This window comes from Lonchura striata, chromosome 16 (assembly GCF_046129695.1).
Source record: "Lonchura striata isolate bLonStr1 chromosome 16, bLonStr1.mat, whole genome shotgun sequence".
In the NCBI taxonomy this organism is placed as follows: Eukaryota; Metazoa; Chordata; class Aves; order Passeriformes; family Estrildidae; genus Lonchura; species Lonchura striata.
In genome coordinates this window covers 14,991,493-15,011,404 of record NC_134618.1, presented here as the reverse complement: position 1 = coordinate 15,011,404, position 19,912 = coordinate 14,991,493, and the positions used below count along the sequence as shown (strand labels likewise).

General features: G+C 54.1%; 1 protein-coding gene across 1 annotated transcript in view; it reads left to right on the top strand.

Moving 5' to 3' along the window:
- LOC110481203 (ATP-sensitive inward rectifier potassium channel 12) overlaps positions 1–15,295 on the top strand; it is a 34,829-nt gene extending 19,534 nt beyond the window's left edge. Inside the window, exon 2 of the mRNA XM_021549721.3 lies at positions 9,380–15,295. Coding sequence (XP_021405396.1) covers positions 9,538–10,827 — 1,290 coding nt within the window. The 5' untranslated portion in view covers positions 9,380–9,537 and the 3' untranslated portion in view covers positions 10,828–15,295. The remainder of the gene's footprint in view (positions 1–9,379) is intronic.
- Positions 15,296–19,912: the final 4,617 nt, after the last annotated feature.

Genomic DNA, 19,912 nt, shown 5'->3' with positions numbered 1-19,912 from the left:
ACCGTGTCCCAATGCCACCAGACTTGTCATCCCCCCCAGTGCCACCAGACTTGGCCCCTGCCCCAGCCCCGGGGTCCTTTTGCTCTGTGCCCTCCCATCGCCATCACGGCCACCCAGCCATGCCAGGATGCTCTGTGGTGTCTGTTTTTACCGCTCAAGGGATGCTGGTAGGCAGGACCAGGACCCCAGGGGTTCTGCAGGCTGTTGTGGGTGGCAGCAGCACGACACCACCTTTACCTCCCCAAATCTTCCTGTGACAGCATTTTGGGTTTGCCTGCTGGTGTCCTTCTCCTTGTCAGCCCATGTGTGCACACAGCAGTGCCCGGGCTCGCCAACGCCGGGCTTTGCACTCGCCTTGTTCATTGTAGGGTTGCACAAGGACACACGTGGGGGTTGTTATTTTAGGGCTGGCCAAAAAAAAAATAGGGATCCCTTTATTGCTGTTGTGATCCTGCAGTGTGTGCCTGAGTGAGCCACCCACCAGTGACCTGCTCTGTGCAAAGGAGCAGAGGGGGAACACAGGGGGATGTGCACCAAACCTTGATGGTTTAAAAATGTCCTTTTAAATGCCTTAGATGCTCAGATCTCTGTCTGTGTCTGCTGAGCCCCTTAACAACAGAACCTGAGGTTGGGGCACAGAAATAATGACTCACTTTAGGGACCTCGGTGTCTGTCTGGTTCCTTCATGGCCACCTCAGTTTGAACAGGGCTTTCCAAGCAAGGTGGGTGGCCTGGGAGGAACAATGGGAGCCCTGAGTGGTGGCAATGGGTGCTCTAGGATGTGGCAGTGGAGTGTCCCACAGCACATCACCCCCAGGCTGTGGGCTACAAACATCAGCGCATGCTGACGTCGGGCAGAGATTTGACTTCTTGCTGCCAGGGCCAGGCTGAGAGGGCACCCATGGCTGGTCCCCGTGGGCAGGGAATGAGGGAGGATTAATTGAGTCTCTGATCTCTGACGGCGAGAGAGGACAAGAGCAGTGACCCCCCCCAGCGTTACGCAACGCCTGTGCTAAATCTTCATGCAGCAGATAAAGATGGTCCCCAAAATACCCTGCCCTGCCTTTGCTGCCCTTCAGCTACTTGGGTTTGGGGTCATGTCTGAAGTTTGGGGTTGTCCAGCTCTCCAGTGGCAGCAAAGAAGCGTTGAAAAGGCAGAAACATTGGGACAGAAACCTGTTACCTCCTGGGAAGGAGATTTCCTCCAAACAGGCTCTGCTTGAGGAATGAGAGCTTTAAAGGGAGCCCTTGCAGGATTTTGAAGACGCTGAAACTCATGAATTGCTGCAGGCAGAGCCATGAGCTGGATGAAAACTAATAGCTGCAAAAACAGTGCAAACGCCTTTTTTGTCTTGAAGATGCTGGACAGCATCATGAGTGCACCAGGGGAGTTGGACATCCCCAGCAGAAAAGGAGGATGATTTTTCATCCTCTCCTGAGAAGATGGGGTTTGTGTCACGGCCATCATTAAACAGCAAGAACAAAGTGGTCTTTCCTTGGAACATCGACTGCCTGTCACCACTGTCTGATCCACCAGTTTGGAACGTGTCTCATCCTTCTGGCTGTTCCTTCACTTCCCAAAAATCTCTGAAATCCCCACCAAGCCGCTTCCATCCCAACGCTAAGGCATCTTGGGCTGCCCAGCATTGTCACACGGCGGTTCCCCTCCCTGCCCCTTGGAAATGGCGCTGCAGGTGCACATCCCCCTCGCTGGCGGTGGCTCCCCGGGGCCGCGGCCGGGGTGCCATGTCCTGTACATGTAGGGAAGAAGCGAGGCTGTAATCTGAGCTCGGGAGCAATCGGGCAGGACATCGGCAAAGTCCCCGTCGCTCCCTCGGCCGCCGGCCCCGGGCTCAGCATCTGCGGCTCTCGCTGCCACCGCGGGGTAAGTAGGGCCAGGAGAGCGGCTCTCCCCGGGCTCGGCGCGCCCTTCGTCCCCGTTTCCTTCCTCCTGGGCTTACCAGGCTGGTGCCTTCTGCTGAGAAGGCAAGGTGACCTGGTTCCAAGGGACAGCACGGCAGCCCGGCCTCGCCCGGGCCACAGACACACACAGCCACCAACGTGGTGGATGGTCAAATGGCGTTTATTATCTCGTGAGGTTAAATAGTCAAGGGGCTTTGCTACGTTGAAGGAAGAAGGTAGAGTCTCTAGGGTTAGTAAGGGGTGGAAAACTACTGATTTAGGAGGGGTGATGGATTACATATCACAGGATGAGGGGGGAAGGGTCCTGCTTTCCGTTACATCCCGAAATCTTCCGTTCGCCTGTCCCTATCTACCGCACCAGTCACGTTCAGGGCTCTGCTGACACCCTAACCCACAGCAGTGCCACAGAGCCCTGGAAGCACAGCACTGCAGGGGTGGAAATGACAACTGTACCCTGGCACTGCCATGGAGCCAGGAAAGCTGCCGGGGGCAGTGGGACACGGGCTGTATTTCTCACCTTGAGCAGTTGTTAGTGTTTTGATGGAGCAGGAAAGATAATGGGTTTAAGGTCTGAAAAAGAGTGGAGGGTGCTGATGAGCAGTTGATGGCTCAGCCTTGTTTTTACATCCCAACTCTCCTGGCGGGAAGGGATGTGTGTATCCTGAGCTGGTTCTCATGGTCATCCCGCTCCTTTCCGTGCAGATTCCCAGCTGGAATGTCACCGTGGGGAGATGCCATCGCTCTCCCCACAGCTCCTGGCTCCGGCTGGCAGCTCCATGGCTCCCAACCTGCCGTGTGGTTGTGCCTTCAGGATAAACATTTCCTGGGCACGGGCTCTGCCCACACTCGTGATTTCCCTGGAGCGGGAGGCACGGCTCCTGGAGTGGGGGGATTGTGTTAGGTGAGAACAAGTGAAAACCTGCCTTGGGAGTAATGGGATTTGGGAAAGAGGCCTCAGCTGGAAGTGGGCAAGCGGGAAGTACGGGATTAGTCTTGCTGAACGAGGATGGATGGATCCAGATCCGTCATCTCCTGCCTCCGACCCTGAGGTGTGAGAGGGCTCTTGAAATAATCCGTGCCCGTGATATCCCAGAGATGCTTCCAATCACTGGTGTTACCTTCAGGATAGGAAGCCTTCAGCACTGTGGCCCTCAGCTTGTTTCCATCTGCTTGGTGATGAAATCCACTTGGAGACATTTGCCCTTTCTGCCTCGCTTTTCCTTTTTCTTCCCACGGTGGTTTTTAGCAGCTGGATGCTCCCTCCTTGGCCAGGGCCAGGGCTGGGGCAGGGGTGTTGCTCTCCCCTGAGCCTCCTGGCATGTGCTGGATGGGAACCTGCCATTCCCAATGGAAATCCGTGTCCCTGCAGAGGCTCCAGCTACGGCAGGCAGGAGCGTGGCCGACTGATTCCAGCTCTGCCATCATCTGCCTCAGCCCCATCGCTGGGAGGTTTGGGGCTGGAGCTGGAGCCCAGCACGTATCCGGATTTGGGAGCATGCAGGAGGGACCAGGGCCATGTGATGGAGACACCCCCAGGTCACTGACCCATCCAGGCACATCCTCGGGGCCACACATTCCAGGGATGTTTTTTTGGGGAGGGAGGTGCCCACCACAGCCTGGACAGGGAACAGGACTTGCTTGGGCACTTGTACAATGCTCCAGCACCTTGGGCATAGCTGGGCTGGGTGGTATTTCAGTTCTAAGCCCTGAACATCTCCCAGCCATGAGTCCCACCCACGGGGGCTCCTCTTCACTCTCCAAAGACCCCGCTGATGCAGCACCAGCCATCTCCATCACCAGAGACCCAACCCCACCAGCTCCTGAGGCTCCTGGGACACTGTTACCATGGCAGGACATGGGGACAGGGCATTGCTTCTGCAGAACTTTAATTTGCAGGGCCCTGGGCCTGCTGGGAGCAGATCGCTGGCGTCCTGTGGGTCAAATCCTGCTGGCTGCAGGGTCCAGAGCATCAGCAGGCTGGGAAACCTCCCCTCCCCCTCGCTAAATCCCTTCCCCGGCACAGGACAGTAGGTTATGGGCCTCGACCAGAGGTTGGATTTAAGGAGATTACAATTTCTCCCCCAGGATAATCTAGAAATTCAATTAAAACTCTCTGTCTCCTGCCCGGGCTGCAGCAGGGCCCCGGGGCACCCTGTGCCCTGCAGCCATGGCCAGGGAGCGCTGGGGTCCCCCCGGGCACACACCAGGTAAGGGCTGACCCCTCCCTGGGATCTGGCTGACCCCCCCTGCCTGGGGAGTAGCTGGGGCTCTGCCCAGGCTGATTTCCTGGGATATTTACAGCCATCCTCTGAGCCAGGGCAGCTGGGGGGGCTCTGGGGCTCTGCAGGGGGCTGTGGGGAGGGGTAAGGGGGTACAGACTGGCTGGGTTTTGGGGCATCCTTTGGCAGCCCCTGGTGCAGGTGGTCCCTGAGACCCCTTGCCCTCATCCTTCCCCCCAGCCACGTCCTGCTGTCTGGGAGTATGGATGTGAGGGGATGAAAAACACCTTGTGTTTTCCAGGAGAATGAGATGGGATTTCAAGACCTGGAGGGACGGCAGGGCTGGCTGTGGCTTGGGGTGGCTGTGGGGGTTCTGGCATCCCCAGATCCCTCTGGCAGTGTCCAGCACCCAGGAGCAGTGGGAGGCAGAGGGGTGGATGTAGAGCCCCGGGGCCCTGTCACTGCAGGGTGGGTGCTGGAACAGGGATGGGTGCTGGAACAGGGATGGGTGCTGGAACAGGGATGGGTGCTGGAGCTGGACTGGGGTGCTCAGTCCCCACATCACACCATGGAGTTTGGGGCTAAAGAGATGCTCAGTGCAGCCTCTGAAAGGCTCTTTCCCAGGATCTCTCTGATCCAGGGCACATTTAGCAGGAGTTTTAGGGTGCTTAAGCACAAGCCCATCACCCCACAGAGGCCACCTGGCCCCAGTGGTGACGAATGTGCACGTGGCCCTTTTTTCTGCTCCTGTACCCGTGGCATCCACACGTGGCTCAGGGGGACAGGGATGAGCCAGCACCTCTCCAGGCACCCTGTCACCTCCAGTCCTGCCACCAAGGGCCTTCCTTGTCCCACATGCCTCAGTTTCCCTTCTGCATGTGCCACCAAGGCTTGCAGACAGCGATTTCTCAACTGCTTGTTGGAAATAGGGAGCACATGGGGGTCCTGGGGAGGGGTGTGTGCCCGTGGCTGTTTTCCTCCCGTGTCCCTGCCAAAACAGAGCAGTTTTTCTCATTAGGGATGCACTATGGTGGGAACCTCTTTCCTGTCCTCCCTGGCAGCAGAGGGGAAACAGGGGGCAATTTATTCTCATTTATTCTTTATATGTCCTGGCGTGCCCTGCCTTGTGCTGACCCTTAATTTTTTGGCAGTACTCAAAGACACGGCATTGTAAGAGGGAATTATTCAGGCATTGCTGCCACCCCGGAATGCCTCGGGGAGCCTCCAGCCCCTGAGCTGCCTCCCCTGGGTTTGTGGCTCCCCGGTGAGGGGTGGCTTTGTGGGGACGGGGTGAGCGGGGGATGTTCGGGCTCTCTGGGCTGTGCCGCACACTGAGCTCCCTCCTGGCCGCTGACATTGCTGTCCTGCTGCTGGGGCATGAAGGGCATCGCCGCGGGAGATAGCGGCGTTATCTCCCGGCGCGGGGCAGCGTTATCTGCGGCTCAGGGCAGGCAGCAGCAGCGAGGGTGACCCGCTCACGCCGTCCCCTCCCGGCTGGTCACCTCCGCTGCCCCGCCAACAGGGCACCTGCAAACTCATCATCCCCAAACTCGACTCCTCCGAGCCCCCACCTGAGCGCAGCCCGGTTGTTGCACACTCCCACGAGAAAATCCACGCTGGGAGGGTGCGGCGCAGGGAAAGGTGCGATGATAAATCGCATTGACACATCCAGCCGGCTCTAACTAATGACTTCCCCAGCACCCAGCACATTTTCCCAGCGCGCCGGCTGTTCCGAATATTGTCGTAACATTTAACATCCCCTTTTAAGAAAAAAAGTAAAATAAATAAAATGAACTGCGCAGTTGGCAGATTGCTGGAGACGCTCGGGCTCTCGGCGGGGATGCGCTCCGCGGTGGGAGCTGGGTCGCTGCAGTTTCGTGGCAGGAGTTTTTTGCCTCCCTCGTCAGCTCATTAGCTGGGGCACTTCTGCCTTCGGAGCCGCGGGGAGCCGGGGCCGCTCATTCCCGAAATTCGTATTATGAGCCTGTTTTGTTTCCGACTTTAACTAAAGTTAACAACTTGAACGCTGTTGGCTCCGCGCGGGACGCGTGGCACCAGCAGCAGGGGATGGCCCCGGCCCTGCCCCACACCCAGCGTGGGTTTGCCTGAGCTGGAATGGGATTAACGGGCACGGATTGCCAGGGGAGTTTTGATTTTGTTCCTGTGAGGGAAAACTGCAATAGGCAGGTCTGTGACACTCCTGGGAAGCCGGCAGGAAGGGGGACGTACCCCCAGGAACACCTGTGGCAGCCCCCGGGGGCACTCCTGGCTGTGGGGAGGTGCTGGAGGATGCCCTCCTGAGCCAAGGAGATGCAGAGTGACCACGGGGGTGTTGTCCCCAGCTGGTCCCCTGTCAGAGCCCGTCCAGCCACTTTCCGCGTGTTTGCGTGAGTCCTCTCCCAGCTGAGCCTCCCGCAGCGGCAGCGTGGGGCTCCAGCCTTCCGATTGAAACCAAACCAGAAATTCAGCTTTCAGCGAACTCGAGAAAGTGTATTTCCAAACAAAACTGTGCTAAATAAAGGACGAGCCGCAGGCGGCCGCCAGCTCCGGCACATCCACTTTGCTGCCTTTATTTAGCTGCCGTCTCCCCAGGCTGCCGCTGCCGGCCCGGGACGGGGGGGCCTGACCCCGCTGGAGCTCCGGGAAGGGCTCGGGCCGGGAATGGGGGGTCCCAGATGGGAAAGGGGCTGTGTCACAAGAACGTCCCTGTACCCAAAACAGAGATGGCTCCTGGCATCTGTCCTGGCATCACCCTGCAGCAGAGGGGTCCCTGAAACTCTGTGTGACATGGAAAGGGAAAGGGGGGAAAGAAGGGAAAAGAAGGGAAAAGAAGGGGAAAGAAGGGGAAAGAAGGGAAAAGAAGGGCAGGAAGGGGAGGAAGGAAGGGCAGGGAAAGGGAAAGGGAAAGGGAAAGGGAAAAGGAAAAGGAAAAGGAAAAGGAAAAGGAAAAGGAAAAGGAAAAGGAAAAGGAAAAGGAAAAGGAAAAGGAAAAGGAAAAGGAAAAGGAAAAGGAAAAGGAAAAGGAAAAGGAAAAGGAAAAGGAAAAGGAAAAGGAGAGAAGGAAGGAGGGATGGGGAAAGGGGTGCAGGCAGGGGGGAACAGTGGTGGGGACGAGGAGCTTGAGGATCCCTGGAAACCCCACCCCAGGTGAGGGCAGCTCTGCTGCCTTCACAGTCACCCGGGCACAGCTCCTCTTCCAGCACAGTTAATCCAGACCCCAGCTAATCCTCTCACAGGTCACTGGGGGCTCATTGCATTTTTTTCACTTCTCAAATGTATCTAGAATTAATTTTTAAAACCCCAACTCTAAATTCCTCCTGTGGCAAAAGCATTTGGTGTATTGCCCTGGGGTAAGCCAGAGGGGTGATAGAGGACCAGCCGTTTCTGGTCCAAAATGCTCATATTGCCAAAAAAAAAAAAAAAAAGAGAGAGAGAAACATTAATGGATGCAGCCAGAATGGACAGGAGGAAGACTTGGGGTTGGAGACCAGGTTGGTGCTGGGCAGCTGGCCTGATAGATCAGCTCCGCAAGGCTGCTTTGGTCCTGTTTCACTTCCAGGGACTATAAGATAGTAAAGATTTACTATTAATATTAACTGTTTGTGCCTATTTTACTCTCCCCTGTGGCTCCAAAGCGGGAGAGGCTCTCATTCCACGTGTGAGCAATCCCTTGGTCTGCTGAGATGCCAGCAAACCCCTGTGGCTCTCAAAAATAACTCTGGGCATACAAATGGTTGTGCTTGGATTGCAGCAGGGGGAAACGTGTTGTTTGGTATAAGGTGATGGCACACACGGGTCTGTGTCCAGCAGCTGGGAGGTTTGGGCAGGCTTTAGTGCTGCTGCTTGTGGTGCAGTGCTTCTGGAGGGTTTCTTGATTCTCGGGCTGGATTTGGGGAGCATTTCAGTAAAAGGCAGGGCAGGGTATCATTGCGAGCCGGGATGATGCAGCCCCAGGCAGGTTGTGCCTGGCAGTGCTCCCTGGCACTGCCTGGCCCTGGACACTGTAATGGAAAGGGTGTGTTTGTCCCAGCGTGTCCCCGGGCGCTGGAGCTGATTGCAGGAATCGACCGCATCGATGGGCCGGCGGATCGGGCACAGCGTGTCCGGCCCGGCGGCTTCGCTGTGCTCCAGGCGCCAGCTGGGCTATCACGGGGGCTCTGCACCCACCCCACCACCACACCACTGCCCTGTGCAGGTCTCACTACCAGCAAGGTGGTTCCAGCCTCAGTGGCATGTCCCACCTAAATAATAAGGAGACCTGTGCCAGGGGGTGGTGTGTGGAGAGTTCCTGTGGTGCCATCTCTTTGAGGTGCTTGGGATGTGCCACATGGCTTCTCCACAATCCTGTCCACTCCCTGATGCAGCCCCACAAGGGGCTGGGTGGGTTCAGCTGCCTGGCAGAATGGGTTCACCCACCACGTGCTCACCTCCACCAGGGAGCCCATCAGGCTTGGGCCACCTCTCCCATGCCCACGTCACCTCTCTCCCAAGCAAAGCTGAGTGTAGGTCTTTGACCCTGCAGCTGATCCTTCCAGAAGGGACCAAAACAGCTCCTCATTCCCCAGTGGCAGTTGTTCCTTCATGAGACTTGGCCAGCTAAACCCATCTGTGACCGTGGGTGGCTCCATGTCCCAATGGATGCATTGGGAAAGTTGCTCCTCAGGACATCTGCCCTGAGCAAGCACCTTCCTGGGACCTTCTCCAACCAGATGCAAGCAGAGGCTGTCCTCTCCCATCCCCAGGCAGGGGGACAGAGGTTAAATCCACATCTCCCTGTGCTTTCCCTCGAGCCCAGAAGAGCTGGTGCTCTGAGGTCGATGCTGGGCTGGGCGTCGATCCATCTGGCACGGGCAATGTGAACTGATGGAGCCGCTTCCAGGAGTACCTTTATTGGTATCTGTGTCCCAAGGAGAACAGCTCGGCCTCTCTGCTTTCCCCTCTGGCGGCAGAGCTCGTGGGAAAAGTGAAGTGGAGAAACTCCAGGTTTTTCATCTGCTGGAGTTGTTGAGTGTCCCACAAATGCAGTAAGATTTGTTCACTCACTTGGTATCATGAAAGAAGAAACTCTAACACCTTCTCCTCTCCTTTTTGAGATCAGCCCAGCTAAGGAGGGGAGAATTAGAGCAGACTAGGAGGTTCTCACTCAACATGCAGCCCATCAGAACCATTGGCCAAGCAGCCCTCTGGGTCCCTGTGCCATGAGTGGTAACGGCCCTGTCTTTGTTTTCTCATTGCAGAGCCTCTCACAGGATCCACGTGGTGACGTGGCAGCCAAGACGTGGAAGTTTGGGACTTCTCTTCCACCGCAGCAGAATTTGGGGGGTGGGCAGGGGTGGGTCAGGGGGACACTGGGAGTCGCAAGACCCTTCACCTTCACTGTGGTCTTGGCTCAGGGATGACAACGGGCAGAGTCAACCCTTACAGCATCGTGTCCTCCGAGGAAGACGGGCTGAGGTTGACCACCATGCCAGGTATCAACGGCTTTGGCAATGGGAAAATCCACACCAGGAGGAAATGCAGGAACAGGTTTGTAAAGAAGAATGGTCAGTGCAACGTGGAGTTCACCAACATGGATGACAAGCCACAGAGGTACATTGCAGACATGTTCACCACGTGCGTTGATATCCGCTGGAGGTATATGCTCTTGCTCTTTTCCCTGGCATTTCTGGTGTCCTGGTTATTGTTTGGGCTGATTTTCTGGCTAATTGCACTCATTCATGGAGACCTAGAAAACCCGGGTGGAGACGATACTTTCAAGCCTTGCGTTCTGCAGGTCAATGGCTTTGTGGCTGCTTTTCTGTTCTCCATCGAGACCCAAACGACGATTGGGTACGGCTTCCGCTGCGTGACCGAGGAGTGTCCGCTCGCCGTCTTCATGGTGGTGGTTCAGTCCATCGTGGGCTGCATAATCGACTCTTTCATGATTGGTGCAATAATGGCAAAAATGGCCAGGCCCAAAAAACGGGCCCAGACATTACTTTTCAGCCATAACGCAGTAGTGGCAATGAGAGATGGAAAACTCTGCTTGATGTGGAGAGTTGGGAACCTACGGAAAAGCCACATAGTAGAAGCCCACGTACGAGCTCAGCTAATTAAACCCAGGATCACGGAGGAAGGGGAGTACATCCCGCTCGACCAAATAGACATTGACGTGGGGTTTGATAAAGGCTTGGACCGTATTTTCTTGGTGTCTCCCATCACCATTCTCCACGAGATCAACGAAGACAGTCCCTTGTTCGGGATCAGCCGCCAGGACTTGGAGACGGATGACTTTGAGATCGTCGTCATCCTGGAGGGCATGGTAGAGGCCACAGCCATGACAACGCAAGCTCGGAGCTCCTACCTGGCCAGTGAGATACTGTGGGGCCACCGCTTCGAGCCTGTCTTGTTCGAGGAGAAAAACCAGTACAAAGTAGACTATTCCCACTTCCACAAAACCTACGAGGTCCCGTCCACGCCCCGTTGCAGCGCCAAGGACTTGGTGGAGAACAAATTCCTGCTGCCCAGCACCAACTCCTTCTGCTACGAGAACGAGCTGGCCTTCATGAGCCGTGACGAGGAAGAGGAAGACGATGACAGTCGGGGTCTGGAGGACCTCAGCCCGGACAACAGGCACGAGTTCGACAGGCTTCAAGCCACAATAGCGTTGGATCAGCGGTCGTACAGGAGGGAGTCGGAAATATGACTCTTGGTCCTTCCATTGACTTTTCCAAGGGTATTTTTTTTCCTCCTCTAATCTCTTCCCCTAAAACCCGCTCAAATTATGCAGAACAATGCAAGTGCCATAGGAATGCTTGAGAAATTAGTATCGTTCATAGTTTTCAGTTTCATCGCAATAACCACTGAGCGGTCTGCAGAGGGGACGGTGGCAGGCCACGGCGCGTCCCCCGTGCCCAGTGCCCGCGGCAGGGCCCATGGCTCTGGGGGATGGATGGACAGATGGATGGATGGATGGATGGATGGACAGAAGGAAGGATGAGGAGAGGAGGGTCCGTGGGGCGCGGGCAGGTGCTCGCCCCGCACAGCCCCGTGGGGCTTTGCTGTCCCCGTGAGGAAAACGACAGCGTTTTCCTGGAGCCGAGCACTGCGAGATCCAAAAAGAGGAAATATCAGGAAACAAATCTTACTCTCTGTCTTTCTCTCTTTCTTTTCTTTTCTTTTCCTTTTATTTTTTAACTGAGCAGCAACAACAAAACAATTGCTCCTTTGGCAGGTGGTCGGTTCAGTTGCACAAGAACAACACTTGAAATAACATGCAACATTAATGTACTTCTTTTTAATTTGGGAAAAAATGGGGGAGGGAGGTGAGAGGGTTTTTAATATTTTCACCGCACCGTTTGGGAGACTGTTTACCAAAATAATAATAATTATTATTATTATAATTATAACAATAATAATAATATTGAATCTGAAAGAAGTCATTCAGTATTTTTTAAAAATGAACAAAGGAACGAAGAAGCCACTGGGGTCCTTTGAGGGGGTGACTTGTTGGGTAAATGCAAGAACTAAAAGTTAAGATTGCATCCAGTTTTGGGGTGTTTTTTTTACCACTGGCATGGCTTCATATGCAGAAAAACATATGTAAGTGACTGTAGGTCTGTGGCAGTGAAAGAAAGTGAAATTATTAACAAAGGAGGTAATAAGGATAAGCGGAGCTGTGAGAGAAAAAAGCATTGTAAACACAGTAATTAACCAATATCTGGAAATGTTGGATTTTGGGGTGGAAATGGGGTCTGAACATCAGCTGCTGAAGTGTTGGGTCTCCCCCAACATCTCTGATGGGGAATTCATAAGGTTCACCATAACTGGGACATAACAGTGAAAAGCACAAAAATGAGAGTGGAGAGCTCTCAAAATTGGGTATTTCCCCAGTTTTCTGACCAATTTGGTATTTTTCTTCATTGAAGAATATTTTCAAACATGGAAATCAATGGGAAAGTCATCTTGTCGGGCCGCACTTCTAGTCCTGGAGCTGTGTCCGTGCCAGGCTGAGCTTCATGAATTCCCAACCCACCAGAGAGTCCTGCTTCAGATGTTCTCCCCAAAACAACAGATGCCAGTTGAGAAAATCACCCCGTCTTGCGCTTCAGCCCATCCCTGTGCCCCAGCCTCGAGGTGGATTGTGCCTTAGAGATGCGAACTCATCCCGTGTCCCAGCCCTTCTCCACAGCCCCCATCCTGCATCCCCCCTCTTGCTCTGCAGCACCCACATCCCACCATCCACCGCCTTCCAGGCTGGCCTTGGTGACAGCCTGCTCTAGCTGCACCTCCAGCACAAGGCAAAGCACCCCATGCGTGGGAAGCCTCTGCTCCTGCCCTGCTCCCCACAGAGGGAAGGAGTCAGGCAGGTGCAGCTTTGTGGGTCCCTTCGTCTGGCTGTGCTGCTCGTTGGTGCTCTGGGAGCCAAAATGTGGCTCCCTGCTCCCTGAGGCCACGGGAAAGGCTTCGTACCCACGGGCATCCCTCAGCTGACCCTGAGCATGGAGCCCTTGGGGAGAGGGCTCAACAGCGAGGTCCTCCACAGCATTTTGGCTGTGAAGGGCTCCCGGTGCTTTTCCCCCCACAGCCCACACCAGGGAAGCTGTGTCTTGGGGTCAGGACTTGCTGTGGTGTGTCCAAACATGGGTGGCAAAAGCAGGATTTGTCCTGTGTCCCCATCCCCATCTTCTTCTTGCCAAGGGCTCTGGGGAAGGGCTGCCCCAAGTGTCCCACTGCCCTGTGCCACCGAGCACCGTGCTGGGGACAGGGACATCATCCCTGCAGAGCTTCTCCCCACCAGGGTCTGTCACCATCACCCCACACTGCCCACCAAGGGGCTGCTCTGGTTTTGCCTTCCTCTAAAAACCACTGGGAGAAGACCTTCTCCAGGGGCAGCACTGGGAGGCAGCTTTTTCAGCACTGAGTGCCCCAAATGCATTGTCCCCGAAAGTGGGGACACATAGGGACGTGCCATTGAGCTCCAGCCATGACATTCATGTTTCTAAGGCAGTGAAGGCGGATGCCATCCCATCTCCAATCCCTTTGCTCCTGGGGGGATGCTTTTACCCCTTGCTTTTTTGCACCACAGCATCTGGGGGGTGGGAAGGATGGAGGGGGGGGGGGCAGAGAGATTTTGTGTGAGCACTACTTATTTATTTTTTTAAAACAAATGCTTTTAAGTGGTTTTAGGTTCTTTTGAATAAATAATAATTATTTTAAAAAATAAAAGGTGCACATCTTGCTGCTGTAGAGTTCTCAGAGGGTTAACTTCTTTATATATATATATATATATATATATATATATATATATCACAGTAAATATTTGTATAAAAACAAAAGAGAAATAGAGATGTCTTTAAGTAAATTATTGCTTTTAAAGAAACTTCTATGATTGTACAGTGTTACCTGGGAGAATAGAATAATATATACAGATGTATTTTTAAACTGCTGTGTAGGAGGATGTGAACTGGGACAGGGAGCGCCTGTGGCTGCCACAGTGAGGGGATTCCAGACCTTCCCTGGCCCCTGTTCACACAAACCCTGCCCCAAACCCTGCTAGTGAGGGTGTAGCCCTGGTGAGATGTCCTATATCTACTGTATAGTCCTTGTCCTGACCACGGACCACGCCGGTACATAGTGTATAAATATGATTTTTGCCTACCTGTGAGAGCTCAGAGCTACTGGTTTTTTCTCCTACCACCAGGGAGCATCGGGAAGGCTGCCCAGCCATAGCTTAAATCCCATCAACTGTCAAAGGAAGGGGTAAAAAAGAAAACAAAGAAAGGGTGGGAAAAGCCCAAGTTCAGCACTTGGGTTTCCTTAGGGGGCTGGGAAGGCACAGGGATGCTTTGGGGGTGTGGGTTTCTGTGGAGTGGAATCCCTGTGGGAAGGGGCTTGGAGACGAGCAAGGTGAAATGTCCCCCACCCCAAAATAAACCAGCCGCCGGCCATGTCCTCCAGCAAGCCAAATCCATCCCTGGAGTTCCCTCCAGCGTCACGCTTGATCCTTGGAGGATGCAGGGAGGAGAGAGCCGCGAATCCCCCTGGCCACATCCCGCAGGGATTGCCCGGCCCGGGGTTCGTGGCAGAGCTCCCCAAACCGGGCTCGGGGCTGCTGCTCCAGCTTGGCCTCACCCTAAACAACTCCCCAGAGAGGGCAGAAAGCGGCCGCATCCCCGCGCCCCAAATCCCCCTCCGGGAAGAGCATCCCGTGCCCTGGGGGTCCTCACTCAGCCATCGGGACGAGCCTTAGCTTCCCATCACCGAATTTAGTGCACTTTGTCTTTTAGGGCTGGGACAATCACTTAGTGCTCAACCTTTCGCGATTCGGTGCCTGCTTGACCTTCAAACCTTTTGTAGGAGATGATTTCAGAGCCACCTTTTCTATCTTTAATAAGGCAGAACAAATAGGTTTATTTTTAAACCCTCCTGCTCTTCCTTTTCCTCTCGTGCTGACAACCAAAAGAGCCCCTGTGTGTGTGTGTGTGTGTGTGTGTGTGTGTGTGTGTGTGTCCCCTCCCATCTCTTGCACACAGAAACGAGCTTGTGGCAGCTGTGGCCACACATCCTGCTCTCCCACCCCCCCCAATTCAGGAATGCTGCCACGGGGGGGGGGGGGTTGGCACAGGGCAGGATCCAGATGCATCAGGAGCAGGGACAGGACGTGGGACAGCGCCCAACCCGATGCCACCCATCCCCTCGCCCGCCAGCTGTGCACATCTGTCCTGCTGCCCACTCCCAGGGCACCTTCTCCCCTTCATCTCCCCCCCAAACACACCCCAGTGCTCCCCCAGGCTTGGCCCCACGTGGCTTTGGGGACAGACACCCGGTACCAGTTCACAGGGCAGGTTGGCAACTGGGAGCACTGGTTTCCCAGGGATAAAACTCTGAGTCTGTTCGCTGGGGCAATGGTGGTAGAGAAGCTGAGGGATGCAATGAAGTATCTGTACCTTTTCCACCTCCGGTGTTTCTCTGTCTCATTGCACATATATTTGAGATATATGTGACAATGTATATATATATTTGTAAAATGTATTTCAGATGACAGAACTGGCCAATTTTATGTTATTTTAAATATATTATATATATTATATATAAGAGTCTCCAAAAGATATAAATAGACTAGAGAAAATAATATAAATATGTAATAAATGTATTTTGATCTATTTAAAATATCTCGCGTCATGCTGTATATTTTAAAGATCATAGTGAAGTGTCTGCCTGTAGCCAACTTCCAACGTGTTTCCAAGTCTGTCAGTTGTCACACACACAGGATATGTGGAGCAAACTTTGAGCAAGACTGGGGCCAGCACGGCAAAGAGAGATTATTTTTAAGAGCCTTTCAGCAAAATATCCATCCTGTTGCCTTTAGGCAGGAGCAGAAAACACACATCTGAATTTTTTTTGAGAGGCTAATTTTCCTCCCTGCTGCAGGAACGCTCAGAATCACGGGGGGGCTCTGCAGAACCCCCCAAATGCATCCCCTCCCTGGGTACCACTCGCTCCAGTGCTCTGCCCACAGGGATGGAGCTCAGCCATGCAGGGAGCCCGGAGATGGGAAAATGTGTCTGGAGCCCAGGCAGGACGAGCCCAGCCATCCAAAACCGACTCAACAAATCTTCCCCGAGCGACCTTGGTCCCCTTGAGCCCTGGAGGATTGTTTCCTATGGGCATTGCCTCCTGTGGGGAGCTCAGGGGACAGCACGCCACGTCCAGGGGACAGTTTGAATGTCTTTAATGGTCACGGCTGGAGGAAAGCGCAGGCAGTGTGTGAGATGCTATTTACAGAGAGGTTAATGGCCTGCTGCACACAGAGCCCCTGGATTTGCCATCCTGGATTTTCCTCCTGGCTTTCACACCTGGCTGTCACAGGAAACGGGGCTCGTGTACTGAGATAACCTGGGGAAATTATCCATCACCGTTCCTCAGGCTGGGCACAGGCTGAATCCAGTTCAGGTGACCGGTGGCTGATCATTTCCACCCACCAGTAATGGTCTGTTGGGTCCCATCAGCTCCATCCCTTTCTCCATAAGGAAGTTTTTTATTCATTAAAAAAATCCCCACCAGCCACTCCCTCTAATCACTACAGAGGGGGCTAAGCAAGATTTAAGAGCAAAGCCCGTTTAATTTAGCAAAGGGGGAGACTGAGAGGTGACTTGATTACAGCATTTGTCACGGGGAGGATACACTGGTACAAAGAGGTAACTTAATCTAGCAGGGAGAGGCATAATAACCACCTCTTCCTGGAAGCTGGAGCCAGACAAATCTATCTTGGAAATAAGGAGCGATCTTTTAATAATGATTAGCTATTAGAACAAGCCACCAATCTCTGTCTCTTAATGCCTTTAAATCTGGACCAGATGCTTTTCTGGAAGCTTTTTCCCTTGCTGAAGAGAGGAGCTGGGGTTCTCAGCGATGGTAATGGCCTGTTACAGGCAGGGAGGAGAGGAGATGGGAAAAACTCCACTCCAAACCACTGGAGCTGGATGTCGGGAAGGAAAATGCCAGGGAGGAGGTGGGGGATGCTCTGGCAGAGCCCTGCCAGCATCTCTCCTGGGGACGGGCCCGTGCAGCAGCTTCCCACGGCTCCCGTGCCTCCAGGGTTTGCTTTGCCACGCGGCAGTGACTCCTCGCAGCCGCTTGCACTACAAACCCCAGCGCCTCATCTGTGGAAGCTTTTCATGATTCAGGAGCCGGCAGCTCCCTGGGGACGCTTCCCACAGCCTCCAGAATTCCTCCCTCAGCGGCTGCTTGCACAGAAATCCCCAGGGAGCTGAGCTGATGCTGGCACCACGGGAAATGTGCTGCCGGGGTGTTTGGTCCTTGCTTGATTCCCAAGGCAAGCATCCTCATCTTCGGGAGCTGAGCTGAGGGGTGGGAGCAGCAGGGATGGGTGGCTCTGAGGGAAATCACCTTGCTCGCACCTCACAGGACTGGCTGGGAAGTTTTCAGCAAGGATGGGCACCAGTGTAATAAGTCTGGGGCTGTTTCTTAGCTGGAAATCTCCACTTTTAATATTCAAGATGTCTTTAAGGGCTAAAACCCTCTCTGAACACAGCACCAGCCCTCACTGACTGCCCTCCTGCCTCTTCCCTTTGGATTCGGGGGATCAGGGCATCTCTCTGTGCCCTTGCAGAGGTTTTTGGCCTCCCCAAAGGCACGGTGTCTTTTCATCAGCTTGGGTGGGTTTTGCTGAAACCCATTGAAATCTGGCTGAGCCAGTCAGTCATCAAGAAGCAGAGAGTGGGCAGAGGGGCTGGGAACTCTGCATTCCCACCAGGACCTCATCTCAGAGGGATGAAGGCAAGGAACTTTGCCCTGGCCCCACTGGAGGTGCTGCTTCTCCATTCACCCTGGATGAATCCTCTCTCCAGGCTGCTCCAAGAGCCTCAGTCCCTGCAGACCCCTCAAATTCGGTCCCTTGCCCACCCGAGTTGCCCCAGTGCTGTTCCAGGTGTCCGGGAGGAGCTCGGGTACCCCAGGGCAACACCCAGGGATGCTGGGTTGTCTCGGGGGTAACCATAGTAACAGAGCAGCATCTCTGCTCTCCTGCTGGAAATTTGCTTTTTCATCCTACATTAAGGTGGACCTTCTCCAAGTCCTTTCTCCCCCTCCATAAGGGCAATATCAAGGGCTCTCTCAGAGGGCCCAGCTCTTCCACTCCATGCCACACCAGGTTTCATCCCACTAAAACCAGGATCCAGCCAGGGAACCAGCCTCCAGCATCCTGCAGGGAGTCCAGGAAGGCAGCAGCTGGAGTTTCTCCTTAACACGGATTTGTAATTGTGAATGGGACAAAATTAGGGGTTTCCTTACACTTGTTGTTAACAGGTCACTGTCAAGGTTAAAAACCTCAAATATTTTAGTATTTTTTAATTGTAAAATGCCTCTACTAGCAATAACACTCTGGCTTATTAATATGGATTGAATTTATTTTTTTTTCAGTGCAGAATGTAATTATCACCCGTTAAGTACTTTGTTCACCTTTCACATTTCTCCTCACTCGGGGAAGGCAAACACATGAGTCAGCGTCCCTTTTTCTGTCACTTTTAGGCAGTTTTTTTTTTTGTGACAAGCCATTGTGAATCAGCACAACACTGCAAAGTTCAGGTCACAAACGCTCCTGAGATGCTGCTCGCAGGGAAAAACGGTGATTTTTACGAAGGAGGTGAAGGACAACTCCTGTCTTGACCCTGGGCTTTGGGGGGAAACCCCAAAGGAATAAATTTGGACTCAAACTGGGCTCGGTGGTGCTGATTTAAGGGGAGAAGTGAGAAGGGTTTTCCGTGGGATATCAGGATGGAGAGGATGTGTTCAAGCTGACAGATCAGCATCCCTTCCCCAGCCAGCCGACACTCCCTCTCCTCTTCCCCTGCAGCTGGCACATTTATTTTGGAAACACCTCATTAGTATGTAATTAAACCTTCTCCTCTTTGCCCGCCGACCCTCAGCATCACTCCCATCCTCCAGGCTGGGGCTGTCCCCTTCCCTGCTCCGTGCCGGGGGTGCCGGGGCGGGGGGGATGGCCCCAAAATCCCGTCATCCGTGGGTCGGCATCCCCGGCTCGGGGGTTTGCTGTCCCTTTGGGCTGCGGCTGACTCAGCCCCAGATGGTTCAGAGCTCTTACATAAGGCGTGTTTTGGCGGGGGCCGGGACGCGGAGCGCGGCGAGGAGGTGGCCGCGGGGGCGAGGGAGGGAACAGAGCTAAAGATAAGCCTGGCATCTCTGCCAGAGCTGTGCCAGAGCTGTGCCAGAGCTGTGCCAAAGCTGTGCCAGGCCCCGCGGGAGCCGGCAGGGGAAAGGCTGCGCTGGGATGGGCACCGAGCTCGCAGCCGGGTCCCGTCTCCATCCAACCCCACCGCTCGCCCCTGCCGGGTTCACCTCCCTGTGCCGCTCACTAATAGACCCCAAATCGCCTCTGTTGTTTCACAACAGTATTTTCTCCCTGGTGTTTCATGATCTGGGTGCAGCAGGGAAGTGTTTTGGTTGCAGGGCTGAACCAAGGTGGGTAAAGATTTCCCAGATTCATCCCCATCCCTCCTTCCCTCCCTCTCTGCTTCACCAGCACTGGAGCTCACAGTGGGAGCAGAAAACTGATGATATTTCTCTTGAAGGGATGTTTTGGGTGACCTTTGACCTCTGTAGAAGTCTTCCTCTTTTTCTCAGTTTACAATATCAACGTACACAAAAAGATGACCCTTGTTTTACGGGAGTTTTATTTTAATGCTCTGGAGATTTGCTAAATAAAAACCATTCCAATACGCAGGATGTTCTGGATGTGATGGCTCTTCTTTGGGGCAGGTAATTCATTACCTGAGACATTGCTGCACGTCCCTCAGCAAAGGGTTAACCACGAGCCCCCAGACATGGATTTTATTTGTCTGGGGCTGACCTCAGAGGAGCCTTCCCAACCCAACAGAGCTGATCACAAATTTCATCCCCAAATTCCTTTTCTCCCAAACCTGTGGCTACAGGGTAACCCCAGGGGCTGCCTGGGGGTCCTGGAGCGAGGCAGGTGCCTCGGCCCTGGAGGGATTCCTGGCTGGCTGAGGGTCCCTGCTGTAGGAGGGATGGAGAAGGTCCCTGGCCGTGTCCTGGTGGGCAGGATGTCATCTCTGAGAACTCCACACAGACACCGGCTGCGGGGGTGACAGCAGGAACAGGCTCTGTCAGGAGAAGGAGCACTGATGGTGGCAGGAAGTCCACGGCTCCTGATAATTAGGAGGAAAAACTAAATAAATCTCTCTGCAAAAGACAATGTTGCGGGGAGAAGCTCAGGCCTGGGCTGCTGC